The sequence below is a fragment of the Lolium rigidum genome, chromosome 6, assembly GCF_022539505.1.
Source record: "Lolium rigidum isolate FL_2022 chromosome 6, APGP_CSIRO_Lrig_0.1, whole genome shotgun sequence".
Lineage (NCBI taxonomy): Eukaryota > Viridiplantae > Streptophyta > Magnoliopsida > Poales > Poaceae > Lolium > Lolium rigidum.
In genome coordinates, this window is record NC_061513.1 from 92,452,733 (window position 1) to 92,477,600 (window position 24,868).

A 24,868-nucleotide genomic window follows, 5' to 3' on the forward strand; every position below is an offset into this window, starting at 1 on the left:
GGACGATAACAAATCGATTTTGTGTCCGAATTGCGGTGGCCTGTTGAGGTGGCCTAACTCCAAGTGGATACGAAATGCCAAATTGATGTGCTATGAATTTTTTATTGCGGGTAAATGTGCTTCGAATTTTAACAAGCTAAACTTTTGATGTTTTTAAACTTTGAACTGTGATGAGTTTTAACCTTGGCACCTTGGCACCCGCACAGATCAAATCCTAAATCCGGCAGTGCTCCACGGAGCCACGCTGTGCGCCCCCGCTCAAGGAAAATTTCCTCACCTTTCTTGTTTTCTCCCCGGATGCAACATCTCGGACCGCAAGAGGCAGCCACCCTCCCGCGCCACCTCCTAGAAGCCCACGTCGTCTCGCTGGTCCGCCAATGCTCCGGCCACCGAGCTCTCCGCGGCGCCCACGCGCGGCTACTCAGGCTCAGGCTCCCGCGCCTCACCTACGCCTTCGCGCTCTCCAAGCTCCTCGCCTCCTGCGCCGCCTCCACCGCCACCTCCTACGCGCGCAGCCTGTTCGACCAAATCCCCGAACCGACCACCTTCTGCTACAACTCACTCATCCGCGCGCTCTCCGGCACCAGCAACACCACCGCGGACGCCTTCCTGCTCTACCGCCGCATGCTGCGGGCGGGCGCCCCACCACCCAACAGCTTCACGCTTGCGTTCGCTATCAAGGCGTGCGCCACGGTTCTGGCTCTCGGAGAGGGCCAGCAGCTCCACTCGCAGGCCTACCGCCAGGGTCTGGAACCGAGCCTGTACGTGCAGACCGGGCTGCTTAACCTCTATGGCAGGTGCGAGGAGGTTGCGCTCGCCAGGGACGTGTTCGATCGCATGGCCGAGGACAAGAATTTGGTCGCGTGGAGCTCCATGATCGGTGGGTACTCGAGAGTGGGGATGGTGAACGAAGCATTGGATCTCTTCCGTGAAATGCAGGCTGCTGGGGTGAACCCGGATGAGGTCACGATGGTCAGTGTCATCTCTGCATGCGCCAAGGCAGGGGCTCTTGATTTGGGGAGGTGGGTGCACGCCTTTATCGATAGGAAAGGGATCGAGGTCGATCTTGAGCTGAGCACAGCGTTGATCGATATGTATGCAAAGTGCGGTCTGATAGAGCGGGCAAGGTCGGTATTTGACGCGATGGTGGAGAGGGATACCAAGGCATGGAGCGCGATGATAGTTGGGCTGGCCATGCATGGGCTTGCAGAGGATGCCTTGGGGCTTTTCTCAAGAATGCTACAGCTTAAGGTAAAAACGTTGCACTGATTTGTTTACAGTTATATTTGCTTGGTTAACTTTTGTTGATAACATGATCATATACATTAGCTCGTGTGGTAAAATGTAATGCTGATTATCTTTGTTCAGCATCTGATTGTGTGCTATTATACCATAAAATTTTCTCATGGCTCATAAATACCAAATGTGCTTAACTGATTTCATGCACTACACGGATGATCTCTACCTACATCGTCCAATGTGTATCAGCTCACGTACTCAAATTTGCTATAAATTGTCATAGCATGCAGTCTTTACAAAGGGACTCTGAGTTTGTATCCATTCTAATAGCTCTCACCTAAATTCTCGTGTTTATATTTCAGGTGAGACCCAACAATGTCACATTTATAGGTGTTTTGTCCGCCTGTGCTCACAATGGGTTAGTGGATGATGGCCGGCGATACTGGTCTACTATGCAAGAAATGGGCATTAAAGCTTCAATGGAGAACTACGGTTGCATGGTTGACCTTCTCTGTCGGTCTGGCTTTTTGGATGAAGCTTACTCATTCGTTACAGACATGCCCATATCACCAAATTCAGTAATTTGGAGGAATCTTCTTGTGGCGAGTAAAAACTCAAACAGAGTTGATATAGTAGAATCGGCTTCTAAGAGGCTCTTAGAGTTGGAACCTCAAAATTCAGAGAACTATGTGCTCCTCTCCAATCTGTTTGCGTCGAACTCCCAGTGGGATAGAGTGAGGTATATGAGAAAAATGATGAAGGCTAACAAAGTTACTGTTGTTGCTGGCTGTAGTTCGATTGAAATAAATGGCTACATGCACAAGTTTGTGGTGAGCGATGGTTCACACCCTGAAATCAAGGAGATAAGGCTGGTGCTGAGGGAAATAGCTGACCGGGTGCTACGTGCTGGACACAAGCCTTGGACTGCAGCCGTTCTACATGATGTTGATGAAGAGGAAAAAGAAGTTGCACTTTGTGAGCACAGTGAAAGGTTAGCCATTGCGTATGGGTTGTTGAAGACAAAAGCACCACATGTCATTCGGGTAGTAAAGAATTTGCGGTTCTGTCCTGATTGCCATGAAGTGACAAAAATAATAAGCAAATCATATGACCGAGAGATCATTGTCAGGGACCGTGTTCGTTTCCATAGATTTATTGGAGGACATTGTTCTTGCAAGGACTTCTGGTGATTGCTTAACCGACTGAATAACGTATATTAAATGATTATTCAAAGCGTGCCAGATGTGATGCCTTAAGAAGAAGGTTGTTTCAGAAGGGATAAGATGGAAATACCGGAAAAAACCACATTGTGCAAACGATGTATGTGCATGTTCTCACACCTAGATTAATTAACTCCAGGTGCAGATATTGGAGCTTCCTATTCTGATACCACCACTGAAAGTTATTGAAGTATATTTTACATCATCGAGGTACTTTTTTTTACCGTAATTTGATGTTTAGGTCATGTTGTTCATATATAAATTAGTGATGGAGGTATGTTCTATCAACCTAACATAACCTAAAAGAGAAGACGACTATGTTGCTGTCATGACTTGTTTAAATGTCTGTTATCAGTCTCTGTCCATGTGTTATCAAATATTAGTTGCATCGTTTGTAACACAATTCAATGGAACTATATTTTACATCATCGAGGTACTCTTTTTACCTTATTTTGACGGTTAAGTACTGTCGTTCTTATCTAAATAGGTGACAACTGATTTTCTACCAAACTAACATAACCTAGAAGAGAAGGCGACTACATTGCTGTTATGGCTTGTTCATATGTCTCTGTGAAAGGTCTCTGTCCATGCTTTCTCAATGTTTGTTTTTTGATACATGCTTAAACAAAATAATGATTAATTGTGCCATTGATAACACGACCTATACATGTTGATCAGTTCTAAAACTACCATCGGATGCATTAGAATTCAAATGTTTGATTAATGTTTATTTCTCCATGACAAGGTGGCTACTCGATGGGGACCAACATTTCATTACTCAGTACTAAACCCCTCCATTTCCCGCATGGTGCTACCAGCAGGCATAAGGTCCAAGAGTTTCAGACCACAGTGGAAGAGCAGGAGGGCTGGGACGCTAGAACATGTCGCGTTTGTCAGGCAAGGTAGCTGGTGAACATGACCTGGTCGGTGGCTGCTCGTGCCGGTCCCAGAAGTAAAAAACTAAAAATGGTGTTGCTAGGCTTTGGAGGCTCAAGTCAACTTTGCAGTGCTGAAATGTGTGATTCGATGTGAACTGGGAAACTGGTTACATCACCACGAGCCTATTAATCGGTTACTGTACTGGTTACATCATACACCTTAATTTAGATGCATCTACAAATGCAATTTAGACAAATCTTACACTCGTCTTTTACCCATTTTTTTTCAATTTCTTGGAATGAGAACATCTCATCTCATCGCCATTACACCTTAATGGTAGACAGAGTACTAATCATCTCATCGAAAACTTACAACAGCTAGCCAAACGAAGGCTAACAGAAAAAAAAAGAATATAAATTCAGCTTCAGTATAAAACTTAATGATTTGTAAGGAAGCCAAACAAATTCAGCTTCAATATAAAACTCAAAGAGACAGCAAAATAGACATCGTGCTGATTACACAAAATAAACACAAGGGCGTACATACTTCAACTGACAATTTTTATAACAACGATCACTGTTGCTGAAACGAATGTGGAGCAAACCGTTCAACAAAGAATGAGATACCAACTCAGAAGTTCACATACTGATACTGAAACATAAGCAAAGTAAGGCTTTGTTGGTAGCCCGATACCAGGAAGCAGCCTATGAGTAGCACCCACGAGGTCTCGCATATACTTAAGAAGCTAGTTGGTTCTGACCCCAAAATGAAAACATCCCCTTGTACTTCGCAGCCACAAATTGACGCGATAGCATGCTCAAGGGCGCCTCCTTGCAGCTGCTCGCGCTACGCTTGATTGGTTCAATGCTCTTCAGTACAGGTGCCGGAGATACGGCCTCTTCCTTTTTGACACTATCTGGTGGCAGCCATAGAGATAATTTATGATACTCAGGAACTGTATTCTCAATGCTGTTGATACTGCTGAGATGTGCCTGACGATGTTGAGGATCACTTGTGTCAGTTCTGCTGCTAATGCTATTGTCGTATGCCTTTAGATGTTGAGGATCACTAGTATCAGTTCTGCTACTGCCGCCGCTGGTACTGCGGTAAGATGATTTCTTATCTCTTTTGCTGCTGCTACTGTGGTGAGAATGCTTCTTGTCCTTTTTGCTTCCACTGCTACTGCGGCTGCTGCTGCTGCCCTTTGGAGGCTTGTACTTGTAGTTGCTCTTCCTCGAACTTCTATGGTGTGGCCTCACGGTGTGTGAGTCAGAAGTAACAGGAGGATCATATACATCAGGAGCCCATGAAACACTCAAGTTTGTGACAATACCCCGCTTCGCTCGGCTTCCTTTCATTGCAGAAACCAGCAATGGGGTCACCTGCATATACAATGGATGTTACATATCAGGGTATGGTCAATCCATGTACAAAATAAAACATTCCACGGAAGCAATACAATAATTGGAGAAGAACAGCCCTAGGACATCATGCTTATTTCACATACAATTCAGATAAACATAATCCAGCCATTTAAATGAACAAAAAAATGATATATATATATATTCAGACAAATATGCAACATTATATGATAACTGGCATAGAGGCATCAACACAACATATTTATCCAAACAGAGACAAGCGGTGAAACCTCCTCCTACAGAGAAGGAGTGGAATATCACAAGCGCAGAATCACATTTAACTATCTGGAATTCTAAACAAGTTATAATATGTTATGAGAATCAAGAGTCGTTAGTAAAAAATGAACGTGTAATGCTTACAGAACCATCTTTTAATCCTTAAGAACTAAAGGATTATTGCCCTATGATTCATTCGGTATAAATAGAACAAGAACAAACACTTTGAATAGCAAGATAAGCCTAACAAGGAAGAGTCCATACTTACCTTTGATACAGAATCTCCATCCTCTGATTTTCCAATTGAAGATTCAGATGCATTGCCAGCAAGGGAGGCTGACGATGTGACCAGTTCAGTGTCAACATCTGCCAAGTCATCAGCTGAATCCGATTCAAGAGAAAGTGAATCCTCATTTTCATCAGAGTCTTCACTCAGATCTGACCCTTCACCAACATTCACATCACAGACCTGCGTCACTTCAGCAAGGGCCAGACCAATTTCCTCGACAACCAAACCATCTTGGGCACATGCTATTATAGCTTCGACATTTTCATCTCCAAGGCGAGCACAAGAGCTGTGCTGAAAACCTGCCTTTTCACAGGTGCTGGGGCAGAGACATGAGCTGCTGCTCACACCTTCGGCACTGAAGCCTACCAAAGGTCCGCCCATCCACAACCGTAACCCCAAGGTCAGAAGAGAACTCCCTGCATAGCAGGACAAAGCTTAAATTAGAAGCAGACCTCAGAACAAGTCAAGGGCTGCATAAGGACCACGCACTAGATTACTGGACAAAGTTTGAAGACCATAAATAGAAATAGGTGATCATCTATGTTCATGCAAATATATTCTTCATGTTGGAAGTAAATTTAATCCGAGGCAATATTTCTGGCAAAATACGTAGGCTACAAACTTATCTGTTAGTATTGTATTATCAAGCAATTTATAGCAAAAAAAATGTTAAAAGCCTCTTCAGCGTGGACTACAATGTTCGCCATGGTGTAAATAGAGAGTATAACTGTATACGGTACCAGATATTCGAAAGGATAATAATTCCATGGCCTATATCTGAACATTTCCAAGGAATTTCTGTTCGAGCAGAAACAATAAACTGGCCTATGTTCAATTTCAAAAAATGGAGCTGGGGCATACCTTTTTCTTCGGAGAAGCAGCAATCAGAGGCTCCAACACACGGGTCAAACCCAGGAACCAAACTTGCGGAGACACGAAATCCCGAGACCAAGCAACAGACCCTCACAACCGGACAAGCCTCAGGACGAGCGCGGGGGCGAGATCGAACCGAAGGTCGTGGGCGACGAGGGGGAGGCAAACGTCAGAGGCAATTAGAACCACTACTACTACTAGCAGGATTGCCGATACTACTACTACTAAACCGGTGCGAGGACGAGAGCTGGAGGCGGTGCGAGGAGGGGAAGGCGGAGGCGACGGCGCGGAGGACGCAGCAGCAGCAGGGGCACGCGGCTCGCGCCGCAGACATCGTATATCCTCGCGGTGGGCGCCTCAACGCGCTGGGGGTGTCCCGTCGGGATCCAACGTGTCGGGTTCCCGGCGACCGGCTGCGGGCGGAGGGGGGCGGCGGGGGTCAGGGCAGGGCGGTCACGCCCTGCGCTTGGGTCGTCGGAGAAGACGAGGACGACGGCGGACGGCGGACGGCGGCGAGCACGGCGAGGCGATTTGGGGATCGGATCGAGGCGAGGTGCGCGGATTGGCTAGTGGAACGGCGAGAGGCCGGGGGCGGATCGGGCGCCTCTTATATTTGGGTTGCCTGACGAGTGGGGCCCGGATACGGACGAGGATGGTGGGTGACAGGCTGGGCGGGCCCCGCGCGTCAGTGGGAGGTGGACGGGTCAACAGCGCGGCGGGCGGGAAGATGCGGCACGGAAGGCGCGCCACGTAGGATACACAGCCCGGGGAAGGGGGAAACGGTTTTCGTATGGATTCTCGATTTGGACCAGGCAAAGATCGCGATGAATAGCGGGCGTGATCTGCAGTGCCATCTTTTTTTGACTGAGATTTTTCGAGGATTTTTTCCCCTCTCCCGTTTTTGGGGGAGTCATGTCCAACGTGTGCTGGCTGAATATCGATGGGTATGCTAAACATAGGTTGGGAACTGTAAGCGGAACTGCCGTAGATTAGCGGCCATCCATAGCAGCAACTATCGCGTCAGAGTATGACATGGCCGCCCAAGTTGAAAAGAACAATATGAGCACAATTATAAATAAATGCTGATGAAATGTTAGTACTAGCAGTGGCGTACAGATAAACGAGTTGCACATATATCAGCATGCATATCCAAACTCGAAACAGGGAGGCAACAATTCAACAGATAATTTCACACAGTGCAGTACATCTCTACAAAACAGAGGTCAACTCAACCCAAACAACCGGTTAAGATATGTCCACCTTCTCTGATCAGCTCTGAAAATGGTTGACCGCCCACGGTTTCGTGGAGGGCAGGCACCAGGGCCAGACTAATCTGCTCTGAAAAATGGTTGGCGCCCTTGTGCCATGGGGTCGCTGGCAGCTGGGCGGCGGAGGATGGGATTCTTTCGGCCACTTGGAAAGCTCAGCTGAGGCGAGCTTCAACCATTTTGCTCGGAAAGGAACAATGCCACGTACGCCATGTGCACACAGCACACATGCCATGGCGCAATGAAAAAGTTGAAAGCGAACCCGTCGGCGAATATGCAGTGTACATCAGCATATTTCCACTGAGATGCATATAAGCATATTGCAGTAGGGCTCTGGGTTCTTGAGCAACCTCCTCCACTGCAGGAAGCATGGGAAACAGAACCGTCTGAGTTGATTCGTTTCCAACCGCCACGAGATGCCTTTATCTGCACAAAATAGAGTAAATGAAGCTAGCGTTGTTAAATTCCCAGAAAAAGGTGGCACGCATACTTCGTTGCTAGCTATCCACTTCGACTACGGAAAGAACTATGAGTGTGCGCGTCATTTCAAAAAGAACTATTGACTCTATGAGTGTACGCCAGTAGTCCAGTACGCGTGCATATCAAAAAGAACTACGAGTGTGCACATCGGACACCATGCTCTTTTATCGTCAAAGTAAACCATGTTGCAAATGAATATGACTTTGTTGGCCCAAATTCTAGTAACTTGAAGCAAAGGTAGATTCGATGGCAAAAAATAGTCTTACTTCAGCCTCTTCCTCTTCGCTTGAGGTTCATTGACAGTTGAGCTTGTATGACTACTATTCTGCAGCGGATGATATTTCGCTCGTCTCAGTGCTTCCTCAAACTCGTTCAGCTTCAGCTTCTCCTTGTTCTGATAATAGATCAAAAAGCACAAGTATAGTAAGGCTAGACATGTCAAGTCTTTCGCAAATTTGCTGAAATCGAAGATCACATACGTAAACGTTCTTGTAAGTTGCTATTTGTTGCTTACAAACTTTCAGCTCCATGCGTAGATCACTAAGACGAGAATCAACAGGAACAGTGCATTGCTGAACCAACTGTTTCTGGCGCCCACGAACTACTTGTGGTTGCCACACGTTTAATGCCACAGAAGCTCTCCTGTTGACATTTCAGACAACAATGAATTAGGCAATCAGCATATGTGACTAGGAGAGATGCACAGACGTATGAGAATAAGCAAAAATCAAGGACGTGATGTAGTCTTGTGTTGAAGTCTAAAGTTTTACCTTCCCTGGCTGAGAACCATTGGAGATAATATTTGTTTTTATAAGGAGAGCAGATAATGGACTACTTAATATAACTTAATTTTTCATTGACCCATAGAAGAAACCTGTTTTAACTCTATCCCAACATTTTGCCATCGATGCTTAAAACAAGCCCAACTGCAACAAAAACATTGTCCATGATGCTAAATTCCTCACGAGGTACTTCACACAGTGTGTATTTGTGTCCTTTACCAGACAAGGACTGCAGAAAAGGACTGCAGTGAAAAGCACTAAGCAACATCTTAAAAAAGAGCTGAATGCACGCAATTATGGGTGAAGAGATCTGGATAGCAACCTACTTTGGCAGAAATGATTGCACTAGGCTAAAAAAAAACATGATTCTTGATGTTCTATCCACTATGTATAATATGTATTCTTCATTTCTGCAGTTACAGCAGACCTGAATGTTGGCAAATGAGGTACAATTCCTTTGTGCACTGTTTGAATTATTCCCTTGACAAGATGTAAACAGGAGCCTTTTACCCTGATACAACAAAATAGTAATGAAGGTATTTCTAAATTTAATGCACCGTGTCAGGTTCCAATATCAGCACATTCATATGAGAGAACTTGAGTTCTCTTATTTTAGCTCAAAAGGCCCAGCACATTCAGATGAAAGAATAGTCTTACTTCAGCCTCTTCCTCTTCGCATAATACCGATGAGGAGGAATTTCCCAAACATACAAGAATAAGATAAAATCAAGCAACTGATTGTACTCTTATACCAAGGTCTAAATTTTCAGTTTTTTCTGTCTGATGAACATTGGAGATATTAATTGTTTACGTAAGGATAAGGGGAGCAGAAAGTGTATTATATAACTTAATTGTCCATTGACCAATAGAAGAACCCTGGTTTACCCCAGCAATTTAAGCTAATGATGGAATGATGGTTAAAATGAAGCCCTGTTGCATGCATAAGCATTGTCCATGATCCTAAATTCCTATGAGTTGAGCACAAGGTCTGTATTTGTGTCCTTTATCATACAAGGACTGCAGTTAGAGCCACTGAAACAACATCTTTAGCAAGGAGCTGAATGCATGCAAGAGTTGGTGAAAAGGGTCTGGACTGCATCCTACTTGACAGAAATGATTGTATTGGACTGAATAACTACATGTTTTTTCAAGTTCTATCCACTATTCACAATATGTATCCTTTACTTCTGCAGTCAGAAGCCGTTCTTTGCTTTCATGTTCATGCAGAGTCACAGCAGATCTTAACGTTTCTGAATGAGGTACAATTGCTTCGTGTGGTGTTTGAATGATTCCATTGATAGAGAGTAAACGTGGGCATTTTACCCTGATACGATAAAATAATAATGGAGGTGTTTCTAAATTTAATGGACCGTTCCAAGTTCCAATAGCAGAGCATAAATACGAGATAATCAGGGTTATCCTGTTTCAGCTTAAAACACAGCAGAGCAGCTATGTGTGTTGAATGTGTCAGCCAAGAGAATAACCTCGGACCAGCTATTGCAAAGATAAGCAGTACCAATAACCATGGAAACAATTGTTCTGACTTATGACAAACATTTTACCAGCTAAATAACAGTGCAGCAAGTCAACTGCTGGAAAGGCGTGCAAGAGACTGTTTTGCTAAAGGAGGTCTTAAGTTAGCTTATAGGACCGACAGGCAACAGCAGGAGATCACTGAGATTATAACCAGAGTTTCCCTGTACAGTTGTGAAAGGGTAGCAGGAGCAACTCAATAGTCTTGAGCAATAACTTTTGCCCCCATAGTGCAGCTACGACAATTCAGTACTAATTCTAATTGATCTATCGGGGATACTTAATAATTGCTACTTCAATCGTCCCAAAATCCCAAGGCTCTTTGTACTCGCTGCATCTTTTTGAGCAGAATCTACTCACTGCATTAGCTAGTCTGGTAAATTGCGGTTTATACTCACTACACCACATCAGATCGATAGCATCAAGAACGCATTCTACTCATGGAGAGAAAAACACAGGCTGAGGAAATAATCACAACCGACCTGACCCTCTCGAGGTTGTCCAGCTCCTGCGCGGCGGCCTTCATCCTATCCCCCTCCGCGCGGATACTCCCCTCCAGCTCCGTCAGCCGCTTCCGGCACGCCAGCAGCCGCCCCTCCGCTTCGTACACTGCCCGCCGCCTCGCCTCGGCCATCCGCAGCTTGTGCCTCTCGAACCTGCAGACAGCAGCGGAGCATAAGTCACGCGCCCAGACGGCGGAATAGGCTGAAGAAAAAGGCAGTGATGGGGAATTACTTGGTTTTGTAGAGGGATTTGGGGTCGAGCTGCAGCTGCTGCGAAGAGGAGGAGGGCTGGGATTGGGATTGGGATTGGGAGGGGAAGTCGCGGGAGAGGAGGCTCGACCAGAGCGAGGGGTGGAGGGAGAGGCGGCGAAGGCGGCGGGAGGCGATGGCGAGGCAGCAGAGGTCGCGGAACCCCAGCGCGGCGGAGGCGGCGCCGAGCTCCAGGATGCGCGCCCACAGCTCGTCGGGGAGATCGGACGCCGCCATGTTCAGCTGACAGCGGACGGCAACAACGCAGATGGCTATCGCGGCTCGACGCCTACCTCGGCGGGCTAGAGAAATCAGGAAGGCGCGTCCGCCGACTGAATGACTGAGGCCTTGTTTACTTGTCTGGTATTTTTGGGTTTGGGAGGGTAAAATACCTGCCCACGACCGAATCCCGAAAGTTACCGGATGGGCCGTTTACTTCTCTGGGCTGCACACTCGGGTTTTCTCAGCCACGAGGTCGACCCCGTGTATTCGGTCGTGAAAAGGGGAACGAGCCACGGAGGCGACGCAACGGCGGCGACAGGCGGCGGGGAAAGGCAACGGCGGCGGCGGCGGCGGGGAAAGAACTAGCAGATCAAGACGGCGCCGACGAGATCCTCCTCCGGCGACTGGTCCCCGGTGAGTCCTCGCACCTCCTCCCCTTTCCCCCTCCTCCCTAGCTAGGGTTTCTTGGTTTTTGCCTTCGTCCGCGACGGAGCTCCGGGAGCTTGCGGCTCCGACAAGATGAGCTCCGCCGTTCGATGGACCTGGATGGTGAACTCCGCCATGAGTATTTGTGGCTGGCTAGGGTTTCCGGGCCGCGGGGTGGGTGGACGGGACGTGGGGGAGGCGATGAACGGAAAGAAAGAAAAGGGAACGATAGCAGCGAGTTTCCTCTGCCGCTGGGTTCGTTTGTGTATGGGAAAAGAGGATTGTTACTGCTGTCAGCTGCAGCCGATAATCAAATCGTGATGGGTACTAATTCCTGCTGTAGGCTTTTATTTTCGCTTTGTAGATTATTACCGAACTAAAGTGATATACAAACCTGTTTTGTTTGTTGTTGATCTCTCGCTGAAATTAGCTGGACATTGGCGGTTTTCAGATTCAGGGGACAAAATGACATTGGAAGATGGATTTGGTACCAATGATTAACTCGAGTAATGCACGATAGTAGTAGGATTGCACGAGCGAAAATGACGATGGCCGTCACCATCGTGCCATGAAAGTATGTCCGGTTAATTACTGCACCAGTTCTCTACATAACTAAGGTTTCTTGATTATTTATAATTTCCTGACATCCCTAAATTTACATACATGATGTCAATTCTATATTGTGTGTGATTTAACTGAACTTCAGCCTGCAGTGCGTTATAGTATAGTAACTAGGACATTGGCCATCTCACCCAAAAACATTCTCTAGTTGAATTATCTGCTGCATTGTGCATACCCCTGTAGCAAACATGTTGATTAAGTAGCTTTTTTTTTTTTATAGATACCTGCACCTTGGCCTATAGTTGGATTGGATCAACCACCTCCATCTTGGGAAGTTGTGAGAACTCCTGTTTTTGGTATGAATCGTATTTACTGCATGTACTTGATGTGAAACCATGCAATCTAGCTCTTGTATTCTTGTTGTCAGCCTTTAATTGCTATTGCTATTGTTTTAGTACCTGTACATGTTTTAGCTAAGCAATTTCTGAAACCCGATTACTGATTCCAGCCAGTAGCCTATGTATGCAGAGATATGATTACTGAAACCCGATTCTTTGTCGTGCCAAGTCCCATGGAATGGATTTTAGGCAGATGCTTATTGTTTTTCTGACTAGATGGTGGTGTCCTTTGTACTGCCAGGCTGACGGAGGATTACCAAATAATTCTGAATAATGTGATTTACAATGTCTTCCCTTCTGTTAAGTTGTCCTATAGTCTCATGTAGCTTGACTAGGGGAACTGCAAAGGGAAATAGACAACCAGTATGGTCAATGATTTACTGAATTGTCCTGTGATCCTTTCGGATCCACATGGTATTCTGTTAAGCATCAATAGTTGCTGCATTATTCTCTCATTGTACCATTTTACCTTCCTGTGTTTGACATGCTCTGTATTCGAAAATGCTCTGTATTAGATTCGTTCATGACTACAAGGATTGCGTACAAGTGAAGCTGTAGCTTGACTGTTGTAGTCTGGGTCTCTCTTCTTGTCTGGCCTTGAGCATTTTTGCATCTTATTTGACCATTGGTAGACCATTTTGGCTATGATGTGCAATATCATTTGAATGGTTTTCGACCGGTGAGTAGCATGAGCTTGACATGAATCTGTGCCCTGAAGCCAACTTTTGGCGTGTATGTAAATTATAAGGATGCTCCCTAGTTGCAGTCACTGTAGATTTGAACTATATGTAAGTGATGTATCGTACTAAATTTTACCACTGCGTGTATTTGTAGCTGGAGGTCCTTTGGCAACAGCGGCGTGGTTTCCGGCGTTCGGCGGCGAGTGCGACATGACTTCTAATGTTCCGTCAAACTGTATGACAATGAGTTTATGGCGACGGTTGCTCATCTGTTGGGTTGAGCATTTATTTATATGTGTGTTCTTGTTTGAGAAAATCGTATGACAAATTTGCATGACACGAAGTTTATGTTAAAGCCGAAGTTTTTAATTTACTGATTGTCCACTATCACTTCTTGGGATGCAAAAATTGATTTTTTATTATCTGATCACAATCCTCTCATATCCCCTCTCACCCCCAAAAACAAAGTAACTAGAGGCTGTGGGGAGGGTGTGGGGAAATGAGGGGAAATTAGGGGGAAAATGGGGATTTGGTGAAACGGGGGTTTTCACCCAATCCCCTCTCATCCCCAAACCTCTAGGGGATGGTAATACTCTAGGAGTAAACAAGGCCTGATGTGTCTGAACGTTCTGACTTTGGGTGGCTATATCTTCGAGGCATTTTTCCCCCAGGATTTTTTCCCGAGCAGATGCATTGATGCATTGATTCTCACGAGCCACATTTGAAACAGAAGATAAATCTTTGTAATTTTGGTTTGAACTGCTTAATAGTAGATGCATCTGAATTTATGTAAAAGTTGCAAAAAAAAAAGTTCTCAATCTCACGATAAACAAACTAATACCATCAACATTAAGCCAAGTAAGAGATAAGAACATACAGACTGTCAAGAACAAGATGAGATCATACAAGGCTAACTAATAAGAACAAGGGACAATATTTGTTCAGTAAGATCAGCTGAAATATCATGTCACACAACTGTTTTGTTCCAGGTCCTAGACTAATTGGAGAAAGGTCCTAAGCGAGCTGCAACATCTAATTCTTCATGTTTCACCATCAATTTCAGACAGTTAGAAGTCTAAACCATCATTTTTTTGCTTGGTTTTCCTAGAACCAAGATGCAGTTCTGCGACCCAACTGCAGGCAACTGCGTGCAATGTCAAACTTCCATGACCATCACCCTTGGCAACCGCATTTCAAAACTTCAGACCCTGCTTGAAGTGCATCTACCAGGGACTTGACTCTTCAAATTTGGCATGCAAGGAAAGCCAGCCCGGTTTACAAACGATCACGTTCATCGTTCTTGGAGTGGCAAAAGCTAGTTAGTCAGTTATCTCTTCCTCATTCTTCGAACCGAGTTATATATCGGACGGAACAGGATGCTAGAGATGTATCTCTCTCCAAAGCTGGGGAAAATAACCTGCAAATTCATGTGTTCAATTAAACATCTGAGTCGGTCATAGGAGGATGCTCATTACAAAGGAATATTTGTTTCAATATTTAAACCGCTAGACATGCTATCATGGTAACATATTCAAAGGGATGAAATATCTCACCGCAATCAGCTTTCCAGCGTTTTCAGGTCTTTTGGCCACGTTCATAGCAGCGACTGCTGCAGCACCTGACGAAATGCCAACCTGTAAAAACAACCAACGTAACAAGTCAAGGATCTCAATTTGGGAAATTTATGGCAAATGCTACCACAAACAAAAAAAGCCGAATTGGCAACTTTTACATGGTTGTGCAGATGCTTACCAGCAAGCCCTCTCTTAGTGCAAGCTGCCTTGCAACATCAACTGCCTCTCCCGTGGTAACCTGCATGCAAATTCACCAATCATAATCAATGTAACGGTTTATAAGAACTGTGAAGTTCAGTCCAATACACAACACATAAACAGAGTACTAAAGTTAGCATTTCCCAACCTTCACAACCTCATCGAGCAGCTCAACATCTAATATGCTTGGAATATAACCTGTCATTGTAACATTAACCAAAGGGGTGTAAATTCCAATAAAAGAATATTTAACAGCCTCATCTCATCAAATACATTCACTTTCTATGTGCTATTTAATTTACCTGGGCTGTCGCCAGAAATGATACTAGTTTCAGCAGGTTCTACCCCGATGACCTGATAATGACAGGACAAGACAAAGGTTATACAAGCGTATAACAGACAAAATTGACTGGAAAATACATGGGCACAGTCAAACAGTTTCAGGTTGCAAAATGTTAGGGAGATGCCACTGTGGAAATATATCAAGTTATCAACAATGTGGAAATCACCATGTTTCTAGAAATTCTGATGGTAAATAACTTCAGAATGAAACAAGGAACAGAAGGATGGCACTACTATTTTTTCCGTAGACTAGTTAAATAGTAGAGTACATGTAAGTCCTCCTGAAAGCTGAAGTGCACAAATGTAAAAGCAGTATTGCAGTAGTTCTCCCAAAGGCCTCAATTTTCTTTCAAATTTCACTTTTCACTTTTTGGCGGAGCATTCAAGCACTTCTCATAGTTAAATCATGGAGTAAATGGGACCATCTATCAACCATGGCAGGAGAATAAAATCTAGTAGAACAACATTAAGCAAAGATGCAAAATTAATTAAGTTGACACAATAAAAGATAATCATTTTAGCGCAATTTATTTAACATGAATCAAACAACTTAATGAGGGAAATAGTGGAAACCTTAACATCCTTGTTCATCATTTTCAAGTATCGACCAGTGCCGGTAATAGTGCCGCCTGTCCCAATGCTTGCAACAAGTATGTCAACAGTACCCAGTGTGTCCTCCCATATTTCTGGGCCTGTGGTTTGAAAGTGGATCTGTAATTATCCAAGTGGCTTTTCAATAGATCATTTAAAGAAGTTGGCAAATGAATGAATTTCACATGTGCCGTACTACAGATGCCATATGAGTAAATGACAATGACTTGAAGTGTCAACCTCACTGTTAGCTGAATTGTTGAACTGATGAAACATGTACGCATTCGGCCTCTTTGAAACAATTTCCTCGGCTTTATCAAAAGCTCCTTTTAGTCCCTTTTTAGGGTCAGTCAACACGATTTCTGCTCCAAATGCGCGTATAAGAATGCGCCTCTCAACATCTATTGATGACGGCATAGTTGCTATGAACTTGTATCCTCTGGCAGCAGCGACTGAAGCTAGGCCTATGCCAGTATTCCCCGTAGTTGGTTCTACCAAGATGGTCTGCAGAGGTATAAAGTGACGCCATAAGTTAGCACCTTCATGATGATAATACTCTAGGCATATATAAGGGCAACCTAACCTTATTTGGAGAAATTAGTCCTTTCTCTTCAGCGTCAGTAATCATGCTTAATGCAATCCTGCCAAAACATATTGAATGAGAAGTGGCGCAGACAAAAAACATCACATGGCACAGCAACAATGCAAACCTGCTGTGATAAGAACAATGGATACCTGTCTTTGACGCTTCGGCAAGGTCCCATGTACTCGAGCTTTGCGGCGATGTTAGCGACACAACCTTCAACAACATTGTTTAGGTATACCATTGGGGTTTTCCCGATTAGCTGATCAAGATGGAAAACGTTATATGAAAAAAAAATAGCAAAGGACCTATGGGATTTCGGTAGTGCCTAGTTTGATTGATTTCTAAATTTCATATTTCAGTGACAATAGCAGATGTTCAGTATATAACCAGACATAAAATGTTGCCTAAGTATATCAGAACAATCCAGAATCGAACACCCACTCTCTCAAGTAGTACAATACAATTTTTTGGTGGCCTCAGACAACTCCTGGATGCGGTTTCATAGAGGCCACAAATATAACTACAGTGTAAGAAGCACAAAAAATTAGGGTGGGAATAGGCCGCACACCTGAGTGACGTCCAGCGCGATGTTCACCGCTTCAATCTCATCGACGTACTCCTCCGGGATCTCGACGGCGGCGGGGGCCGCGACCCTAGGCGAGGAAGCCGTGGAGAGGGGCCGACGGGCTGAGGCAGAGCGCGCGGAGGCGAGGAAGCGGGGCGCTCGTCGACCGCTAGCGTAGGTGGCGGCGGCGGTGGACGGCAGGAGGAGGGAGCAGGCTGGCGGCGACGCCGTGGCCATGGCCGCTGCCTGCGCGAGGGGTTTTAGAGAGGGGAAAGAGAGGAGCGCCGTCCTTCGGATAAGGGGAAATGGGGAATGAATGCGTTGTCGGGTCCGGGGGTTTAGCCGCTTCCTGGCCAGTTCTGTGAGCTGCGATGCTTTGAGATTGGCAAAGTCAGTCGCGTCCCCGAACCGTGCCGGATCGAGCGTTTGGGGGACGTGTTTTGTTCGTGCCGCGTTTGGGGGGCGTCGCTCCCCAGCTGCGTCCCCCAAACGACGCCCCCAAACATTTAAAATATTTTTTCTTGGTATTTTTATTTCAATTTCCACAAACTAATACATAATTGGGAACGTGGTTTACACGAAGACATAGTTTGGAACATGGTTTTCCACAAACTAATACATAGTTTGAACCATGGTGGACACAAATATAAAATATTGCAAATAAACTAAACCTAACTAGGCCGTGCATCGGCGGTTTCTGTGTTCGCTGCTAAGAAACAACACTTCGGGGCACACCCGATCACCTAAACCGGAAAATCCAGCGGGAGGATGGTGCCCTTGTTGGTTCTACCGATGAGGCGAACAGGCGAAACCTCCGTGCACGTATTCGCTGCGAAGAAACAACACTCGGTCGTCCTCCGAGTCGGTGCTCGTCGTCGTGGGAGTCCCCGTCGACGTGGTAGTCCCGGCGGCGGCGACTCTCGTCGAAGACCTTGATGCTCATGTCCCTGTTGCCGAAGTAGGAGAACACGAGGATGAAGCCGGCTTGGAGGCTGTGGTGGCGCGCGAACTTCTCCCGGCCGATGTTGAGGTACATCTTGCCGCGCGCGTCGTAGATCGCGTCAACGATCCACCGGCGGTAGCCGCACGAATGCTCCCGCGGATGCATCGTGCGCGGGCGTACGCCGCCGACGTACTCGGCGAAGGAGTCCGGCAGCCTCCGGATGCCGCGCGGGTCGCCCTTGAGGACGTGGACGAACTCGAACAGGACGTCCGGCTCCACGTCCATCTCCGACGATGAAGACGACGGCGCGGGAGGCGACGGCGATCGTTCGGCCTATGCCGCGGCCACGACCACGACCACGACCACGGCCGCGGCCGCGGCCGCGAGGTCGGCCTCCGCCTCTACCAGACATGGCGGCGAGTCTTGTTGAGAGATGGTGGCGGCTAGGGTTTGGGAGAGAGGCGCTAGGGTTTGTGTGTGAGAGGGACGACGAGAGGCGCCCCTTTTATAGGCCGGAGGGGGCGGATGAGCGGTGGCGCTCATTAACGCCGGCACGCGAGCTAGGCGCGACGGGACGTGTCGGCCGCGCCCTCTGCGGGAACCGCACCGTCGGCCGCGCGCCACCAACTTCCGTCGCGAGGTAGGCGACGGTTAGGTTAAAATTAATTGTGCCGGCCGACGGGTCGGCCCCGCCACTCCCCGCCTCGCTTTTCGTTGTGTCCGGCGTCCCCGGAGCGTCCCCTGTGGGACGGGGACGGGCTCGGGCGCCGGACACCGTATCGGGGCGCGCCGGACAAAAAAGGGCTTTGGGGGACGCGGCTGGAACGCTTTTTTGGTCCGGCGCGCCCCAAATCCCTTTGGGGGACGGTTTGGGGGACGCGACTGGAGATGCTCTTAGAATTTGCAACCTAAATTTCAGGGCGTCCTAAATTTTCTGCAAAATATCTGCGTTCGAACCAGGCTCTCGAAGTGCCACCACCACGGTAAACAGGGAGAAACTGACTTTTTGTAGCACACTGCCAAAATTCGGTAATCCCTCCATTCACCTTTTTGGAAGGGGCTTATGCAAGTGAAGGATGCTTTCCTTGCACGAGGCCATTTTAAGGGGGTGATGGTTCTACTACTAGATTTTGGGAAGATGTTTGGTTGGGTGATAGGACTTTAGAGCAGCAATATCCATCTTTATATCATTGTGCAACATAAGAACGTGCTGGTTGCGGATACACTAGCTCAGGTGCCTCTAAACATACAATTTAGGCGAGCATTGACTGGAAATAAGTGGACAGCATGGTTGCATCTATGTAGAAGACTCATGGATGTTAATCTTAATGATGAGTCTGATAAGTTTATTTGGAATCTTACAACATCAGGATCATTTACGGTGAAATCTATGTATGAGGATTTGATGAATGGCCACACGACTTTCTTGCGGAAGTACCTATGGAAATTGAAAATTCCCCTCAAAATAAAGATTTTTATGTGGTTTCTTAACAACAAAGTGTTATTAACTAAAGATAATCTGGCGAAAAGGAAGTGGAAGGGGTGTACTAAGTGTTGTTTTTGTGGTGCACAAGAATCCGTTGAACATCTCTTCATTAGCTTGCCCTTTCACAAAACTAGTTTGGCGCATGGTATATTTCGCCTTTAATCTCCCACCTCTGGCTAATATTACCAATTTGTTTGGCAACTGGTTGAATGGTGTTGACAAAAAAGCAAAAGAACGTATACGCATTGGTGTATCGGCTTTGTGCTGGTCAATTTGGAGATGTAGAAATAATATTGTGTTTAACAAATCAAATTCTTCTAATATTTTGCAGGTACTTCATATGGTTGTGCACTGGGTGCAACAATGGGCGTTACTACTCCCCCAAGACCAGCGAGTGATTATGGATACTGGATGCACCCATCTCCAGACGGTCGCTCAGGATATCTTGTCCCAGACTGGTTGGTGTCACACTAGTCGACTACAGGATGCTTAGTTGGCTTAGTTTCCAAGAGTTGATGTTCAGATGGTTGATTTATGTTGCAACCATGAGTGATCCATGAACTTGTATTAAATATTTATACTGGATGTTGAAGTTTTAATAAAGGCCGTGTGCATCATCACGATGCAGAGGCTGGGGTCATATCCCCTTTTCGAAAAAAAAAAGTAATTCTTATCGTCGTTTTAGTTCAAATTTGAATTAAAACTGGCCAGAATTATGTAACGAAGGGAGTACTTAAATCTAGGTCCTGTATAAAATTGTGGTTTCGTTAGAAACACCAACACGAGCATACCAACACCAACACAGGCTAGCAGCTCTGAAGGTACAAGTGAAGAGAAACTCAGTTTTCAAGTACTTCCTATGATTTGTATTAATTGACTTAACTTTGTCTAGATACGGATGTATCTAGTCAACAGACATATCTAGATACATCCGAATTAATTTGGATCGGAGGAAGTAAAAAATAGGAAGAAAAACTCAGTTTTAACTTCCTAAAGCTCAGTTTTAACTTCCTTAAAAAAATTGGATCATATTGAATTGTGCTTGTGTTAACGAGGGGGAATACAAAGTTTTACTTTTACCAATAGGTAATGCCATGATATCTATGTTGAACCCACTGTTGGTGGCATCCAATGTTCACATTTTGAACCAGTAATACAAGTGGAGTCGAAGCACGTGTGGGCCTCTGCCAAGCTATGCAGCTAACACTTGCCCACAAAAATCGAGGTACAAGAATTGTTGTCTTATAGCTAATCATGCATTGCTTCTGTAAGCTATCAAAAGGGGTCAAACACCGTCTCGGCCGTAGGGCCTTATTCTGGTCCTCCAGAAACTTAGAACTGGAACTGCATCTCCTTTGTGTATCCGAGCGCCTCAAGGTGCGCAGCCATCGCCTTGTTCATAGGAGGAGGGCCGCATCTCAAGATCTGAAAAGGTATTTAAAAACATGCATTAACTTGGAGAGGCGACAAAGACACAAGTTTCTGAAAAAAAAAAAGACCATTTGACACTTGTCGCGCCTGCTTGTAAACAAAGTCCAAAGGAATTAACACTTAGTTTTACCTGAATATCGTCAGCAGGCGCTGGGCAATGAGTTTTAACCATATCCTGGGACACAAACCCAACACCACCGCTCCAGATTTCAGGAGGCTGCAGATGCAAATGACAGGATCAGAATCTGTTGCAATACCACTTTAGTAATGTTTATTATAACCGTCAATGCACCTCTGCACCATGGACTAGGGCCTAGGGGTGATGAGAGCACAATTATCTTTAGCACATAAAAGAGAAATTAATAATGCGGTTATATTTTGGTGCTTGAATTTCGTCCAATCAAAAATATCTGTCGCACATACTAGCAATTATTAATTTTAAGTATCCCGACTATGCGCAAAACCTATCTGTGTGACCGTATTTATGCATACCACTCTGCCCTGCAATTATCTAGCAGTGCTATATTACCATGTTCCGTTTGTTCAACTATCAACAGAACAGTCCATCCCATGTTATGGCTATGAGACTCCCAACAGAAATTGTGCTCCTGTCCTAGGTTGCCTAACAAAGCTGCTAATGCTTTCCATGCATCAAATGCAGCATACTGATTTGATGCACACGTCTAGTTAAAACCTGAGAAGAACATAGGGTGCACCTGATTCAACACATAGTAGATCTTAAAGCGGTCGGGATATTCTTCAGCCATGCTGTCCAGCTCTTCCTGCACAGATTCAACGGACCTATCAATTTGGCACGAAAGCAATATAGAACAATACTACCATTGAAGTGCATTCATCACACAAGAATATCTCTTTGCTCAAGCACATGTTGCTTTCATGGATTTGAGTAACTTATCAGTTATACACTACATCAGAAAAGTAAGTTAGTGAAGCTATATATTAGTTTGAGTTACAAAGTACAATGTATGACTTCTCTTTTGCTGCAGTACAAGTTGTGCACAAGTTCTGTACTACCTGAACATTCTAGTTTTTTCGCACTAAAAATACCGTAAAGTGAGCAGAAAGACAAAAATAATATTACTTCCGACATTCAAGTGTTATTATCAACAGCTAAACGAAGTGAATATATAACTGGTACGACCTTACAAAGTGCTAGCAAATGTGTCATATGCGCGCACTCCGATCTAGCGGGTCAATAGTTTGAACATATATGTCTAAAATATAGATTCTGTATCCGATGACTGCACAAAAACCAAAATAAGGGTCTCTACATAAAATAAAAAAAGGTGATTCCACCTTCAGAAGGATGTCTTCAGTTGTGACATTTGCATAGATTAGATGAACCTTAGTTTTGTCATTAGGGTTCTCAAGAATTGCCCTTGCAACCTATGAGAACAGAAAAAATATTGTTAGTGGAGACCATGAAAAATAGCTTGTAGCATCATTGACTGCAATGCTGAACTTCGAACTTGTGTTTACCTGGAACATCGGAGTAATCCCTGATCCACCAGCTATCATTCCAAAAGCTCTAACTTGCCCGACTTGGTACTTGAAACGGCCCTAGACCAGCAAAAAAATCGTGTTGAACTTACAATTGAAGGCCAAATAAGCATGACATCGCGAATGTGGACTATGAATAAGAACACCTGTGCTGGATAAAAAAGAGTGTTACCTTAGGTCCCTTCACAGACATGTAATCGCCGACTTTCATTTCACGGAAGTGATGGGACATTCTTCCTTGAGGGTACATCTGCATTTTGAGGAAAAGAAAATTGTTAAAGAAGCAAGAGTGGAGAAACTACGGGTTTTAACACAGAATTTTGTGGCACAAAAGGATAAAGGTTCAAGATTGTGAAACGATATATTTAAGTAGTATAAAGAAGTTAGCACATACCTTTATAACAAGCTGAAAATTTCCGAGATCAGAATCCAAGGTAGTAGGTGTGTAAGGCTTGATTACTTCTTCCCCAGTAGCATCTTGTCCTCTGTCAGAAGGAGGGAACATAACGTGGTTTAAAATAGAAGTACGTTATGGAAGCAGCCTACAGAAATCAGAAGCAAATTAGAATCCAAACCTGCAGCTGATATGTTGACCAATTGGAAGGCCTAACGCAGAAGTAGGGGTTGGAAGCGCAAATCGGAATTTAGCAACATTGTGGCTTATTTGAGTCTTTTCCACAAGTTTGAACTCCTTGAAGTTCTCTGGATCCAAGCAGCCTGATTATGGGAAAAGAACACGAACATGACATTAAGCTGTAGCATATTAGCCTCCAACAACAGGAATAATGTCTGAGCATAAACTGTTTATTTGGGTGATGAAATAAGGAAACAATGGATGCTAGATGAGTCAGAGAACTCCACAAGCAACTACTTCTAAGATACTAGAGTCAGAGTACAAGACGCCCATTTATTGAACTCACATCAGTAGATATTAGCCACTAGGCATGTAAAATGGGTTCGTTTGTTTAGATCTTGTAGTCAGGCAATAATTCTTTACAAGTACTTTTCATGATATTATGGTAAGACTAGATCAACCAAGACAAATGGGAAAAATCAGCCAGCAGCACAGCTCTGCTTAGGCCCTCCAGAGTAAAACACAGCTGCAACATTCTGCCCATTAGGTTCACTGAGCGAGACGTCAAAACTGAAACAAGTAAACAACTCCCTAGGATTTGTGTCTTAGTCGTCCAACAGACTACTTCAGACACCAGCAATACTGACTAAAGTAGCTGAGTTTAACATAGAAAAATAAACCAAATTGTTTCTCGTGTTCTTGTATCCGTACAGTGAGCGGCTTGGAGACTGCAAATGGCCACTCAGCAGACCCAGTCCAGCACTCAAGCAGGTATAGAAAAAATTGCTACCGCGCACATCACAATGGGCAGAATTCGCAGGGCTCACGGCTCCAGGCGCTGTCCAGTCTCCACTGAAACTAATCGAAAGCTCACTGGTTCCGGGCACCCAGATCGCGTACGGATCACGGGCATCTCGTCTAAGCATGCATGCATCTGCCGTAAATATGCGGAACAATATATACATACATACCCTTGGGCTTCTTGGATCGTCGGAGGAGGAAGGCGCCGCCCACGGCGACGGCGACGACCGCGACGGCGATGGCCGCCATGGTCTCGACGCTCCGCCCCTGCAGGAAATCCATGGCTCCCGCCGGCGTCTCCCACCTCGCGACGACGTCTGGTTGGGCGCTCGTGCTGGGAGTTGGTTGGTTGGTTGGGCGCCTCAGTTTGGTCTGCGGTGCCTGTCTGGTGTGGGGATTTAGCTGGGTTTAGATATGGTGGGGCGGGTTAGCTGCGAGAACGGAGGTAGGTGGCGGTGATGGTGCCGTCGTGCTTGCGGTGGTGGTGGTAAGACGGAACCGGTGGGCGCGGTGGCGGAGATCGCGAGGTCGTATTGCCCACGTCAAAATTCAGACTAGTACGACTGAATCTCGGGTGCGATTCCCTGACTGCACTGCAAATCTGCCTTAGAAAACCTTAACAATATGTGTCTGTTTGCACACCAGACATAGCGCCTGATCGGAGGAGGCCACTCTTTTCTGAAAGCACAATCTCCTGAATTTCTTCAAAATTCATACTGGTACAAGATTGTTTACACAAAAACTTGGAAATTTTCAGCGTTGTATTGAGTGGTAATGCAAGGTTCACGCATCACAGTACTGGGGCTGGGAGAGTAATTTCGTGGCAAGAAGTTGGCCCAGCTCGTTTCCGGCGTGGTGTCTCGTGTGTGCTTCCCGATCTGGGTATACTTGCTTGGTCAGTTGTTTAGACTACTTTCTGGTATACCACTTGTGCAAGTCCCATTTCCTGTGGTCGGATCGGAATATCTCAGGGGCGGATTACTTACTTTTGACTTTGGAGCGCCGGCCGCATCACCT

General features: G+C 45.5%; 5 protein-coding genes across 6 annotated transcripts; 1 reads left to right on the plus strand and 4 right to left on the minus strand.

Moving 5' to 3' along the window:
- Positions 1–297: 297 nt before the first annotated feature.
- LOC124668619 (pentatricopeptide repeat-containing protein At2g02980, chloroplastic-like) lies at positions 298–2,495 on the plus strand. The gene is made up of 2 exons (XM_047205730.1): positions 298–1,251; positions 1,602–2,495. The coding sequence occupies exons 1-2, from the start codon at positions 298–300 to the stop codon at positions 2,427–2,429; spliced, it is 1,782 nt and encodes a 593-aa protein (XP_047061686.1). The 3' UTR covers positions 2,430–2,495.
- A 1,496-nt stretch (positions 2,496–3,991) lies between these two features.
- On the minus strand, positions 3,992–6,431 carry LOC124661002 (dentin sialophosphoprotein-like). Its single transcript, XM_047198861.1, has 3 exons — positions 6,126–6,431; positions 5,244–5,680; positions 3,992–4,720 (listed from the first exon to the last, which is right to left on the minus strand). The coding sequence occupies exons 2-3, from the start codon at positions 5,643–5,645 to the stop codon at positions 4,076–4,078; spliced, it is 1,047 nt and encodes a 348-aa protein (XP_047054817.1). The 5' UTR covers positions 5,646–5,680; positions 6,126–6,431; the 3' UTR covers positions 3,992–4,075.
- Positions 6,432–8,147: 1,716 nt separating this feature from the next.
- On the minus strand, positions 8,148–11,189 carry LOC124666817 (F-box protein SKIP24-like). 2 transcript variants are annotated; one of them, XM_047204145.1, is made up of 4 exons: positions 10,936–11,189; positions 10,683–10,856; positions 8,365–8,527; positions 8,148–8,279 (listed from the first exon to the last, which is right to left on the minus strand). In XM_047204145.1, exons 1-4 carry the CDS (start codon positions 11,187–11,189, stop codon positions 8,148–8,150), a joined length of 723 nt encoding a protein of 240 aa, XP_047060101.1. The 2 variants fall into 2 exon arrangements, with proteins under 2 accessions (XP_047060101.1, XP_047060102.1); XM_047204146.1 differs by having other exon boundaries at positions 8,231–8,279; positions 8,400–8,527.
- Positions 11,190–14,386: 3,197 nt separating this feature from the next.
- Positions 14,387–17,402, minus strand: LOC124666058 (cysteine synthase-like). The gene is made up of 10 exons (XM_047203405.1): positions 17,099–17,402; positions 16,680–16,789; positions 16,528–16,585; positions 16,185–16,448; positions 15,927–16,064; positions 15,314–15,365; positions 15,160–15,209; positions 14,992–15,051; positions 14,793–14,873; positions 14,387–14,656 (listed from the first exon to the last, which is right to left on the minus strand). The coding sequence occupies exons 1-10, from the start codon at positions 17,330–17,332 to the stop codon at positions 14,567–14,569; spliced, it is 1,137 nt and encodes a 378-aa protein (XP_047059361.1). The 5' UTR covers positions 17,333–17,402; the 3' UTR covers positions 14,387–14,566.
- A 3,240-nt stretch (positions 17,403–20,642) lies between these two features.
- On the minus strand, positions 20,643–24,362 carry LOC124661027 (NADH--cytochrome b5 reductase 1-like). The gene is made up of 9 exons (XM_047198889.1): positions 24,022–24,362; positions 23,052–23,193; positions 22,871–22,961; positions 22,649–22,726; positions 22,456–22,536; positions 22,273–22,362; positions 21,672–21,737; positions 21,086–21,172; positions 20,643–20,949 (listed from the first exon to the last, which is right to left on the minus strand). Exons 1-9 carry the CDS (start codon positions 24,131–24,133, stop codon positions 20,857–20,859), a joined length of 840 nt encoding a protein of 279 aa, XP_047054845.1. The 5' UTR covers positions 24,134–24,362; the 3' UTR covers positions 20,643–20,856.
- Between the last annotated feature and the right edge of the window lie 506 nt (positions 24,363–24,868).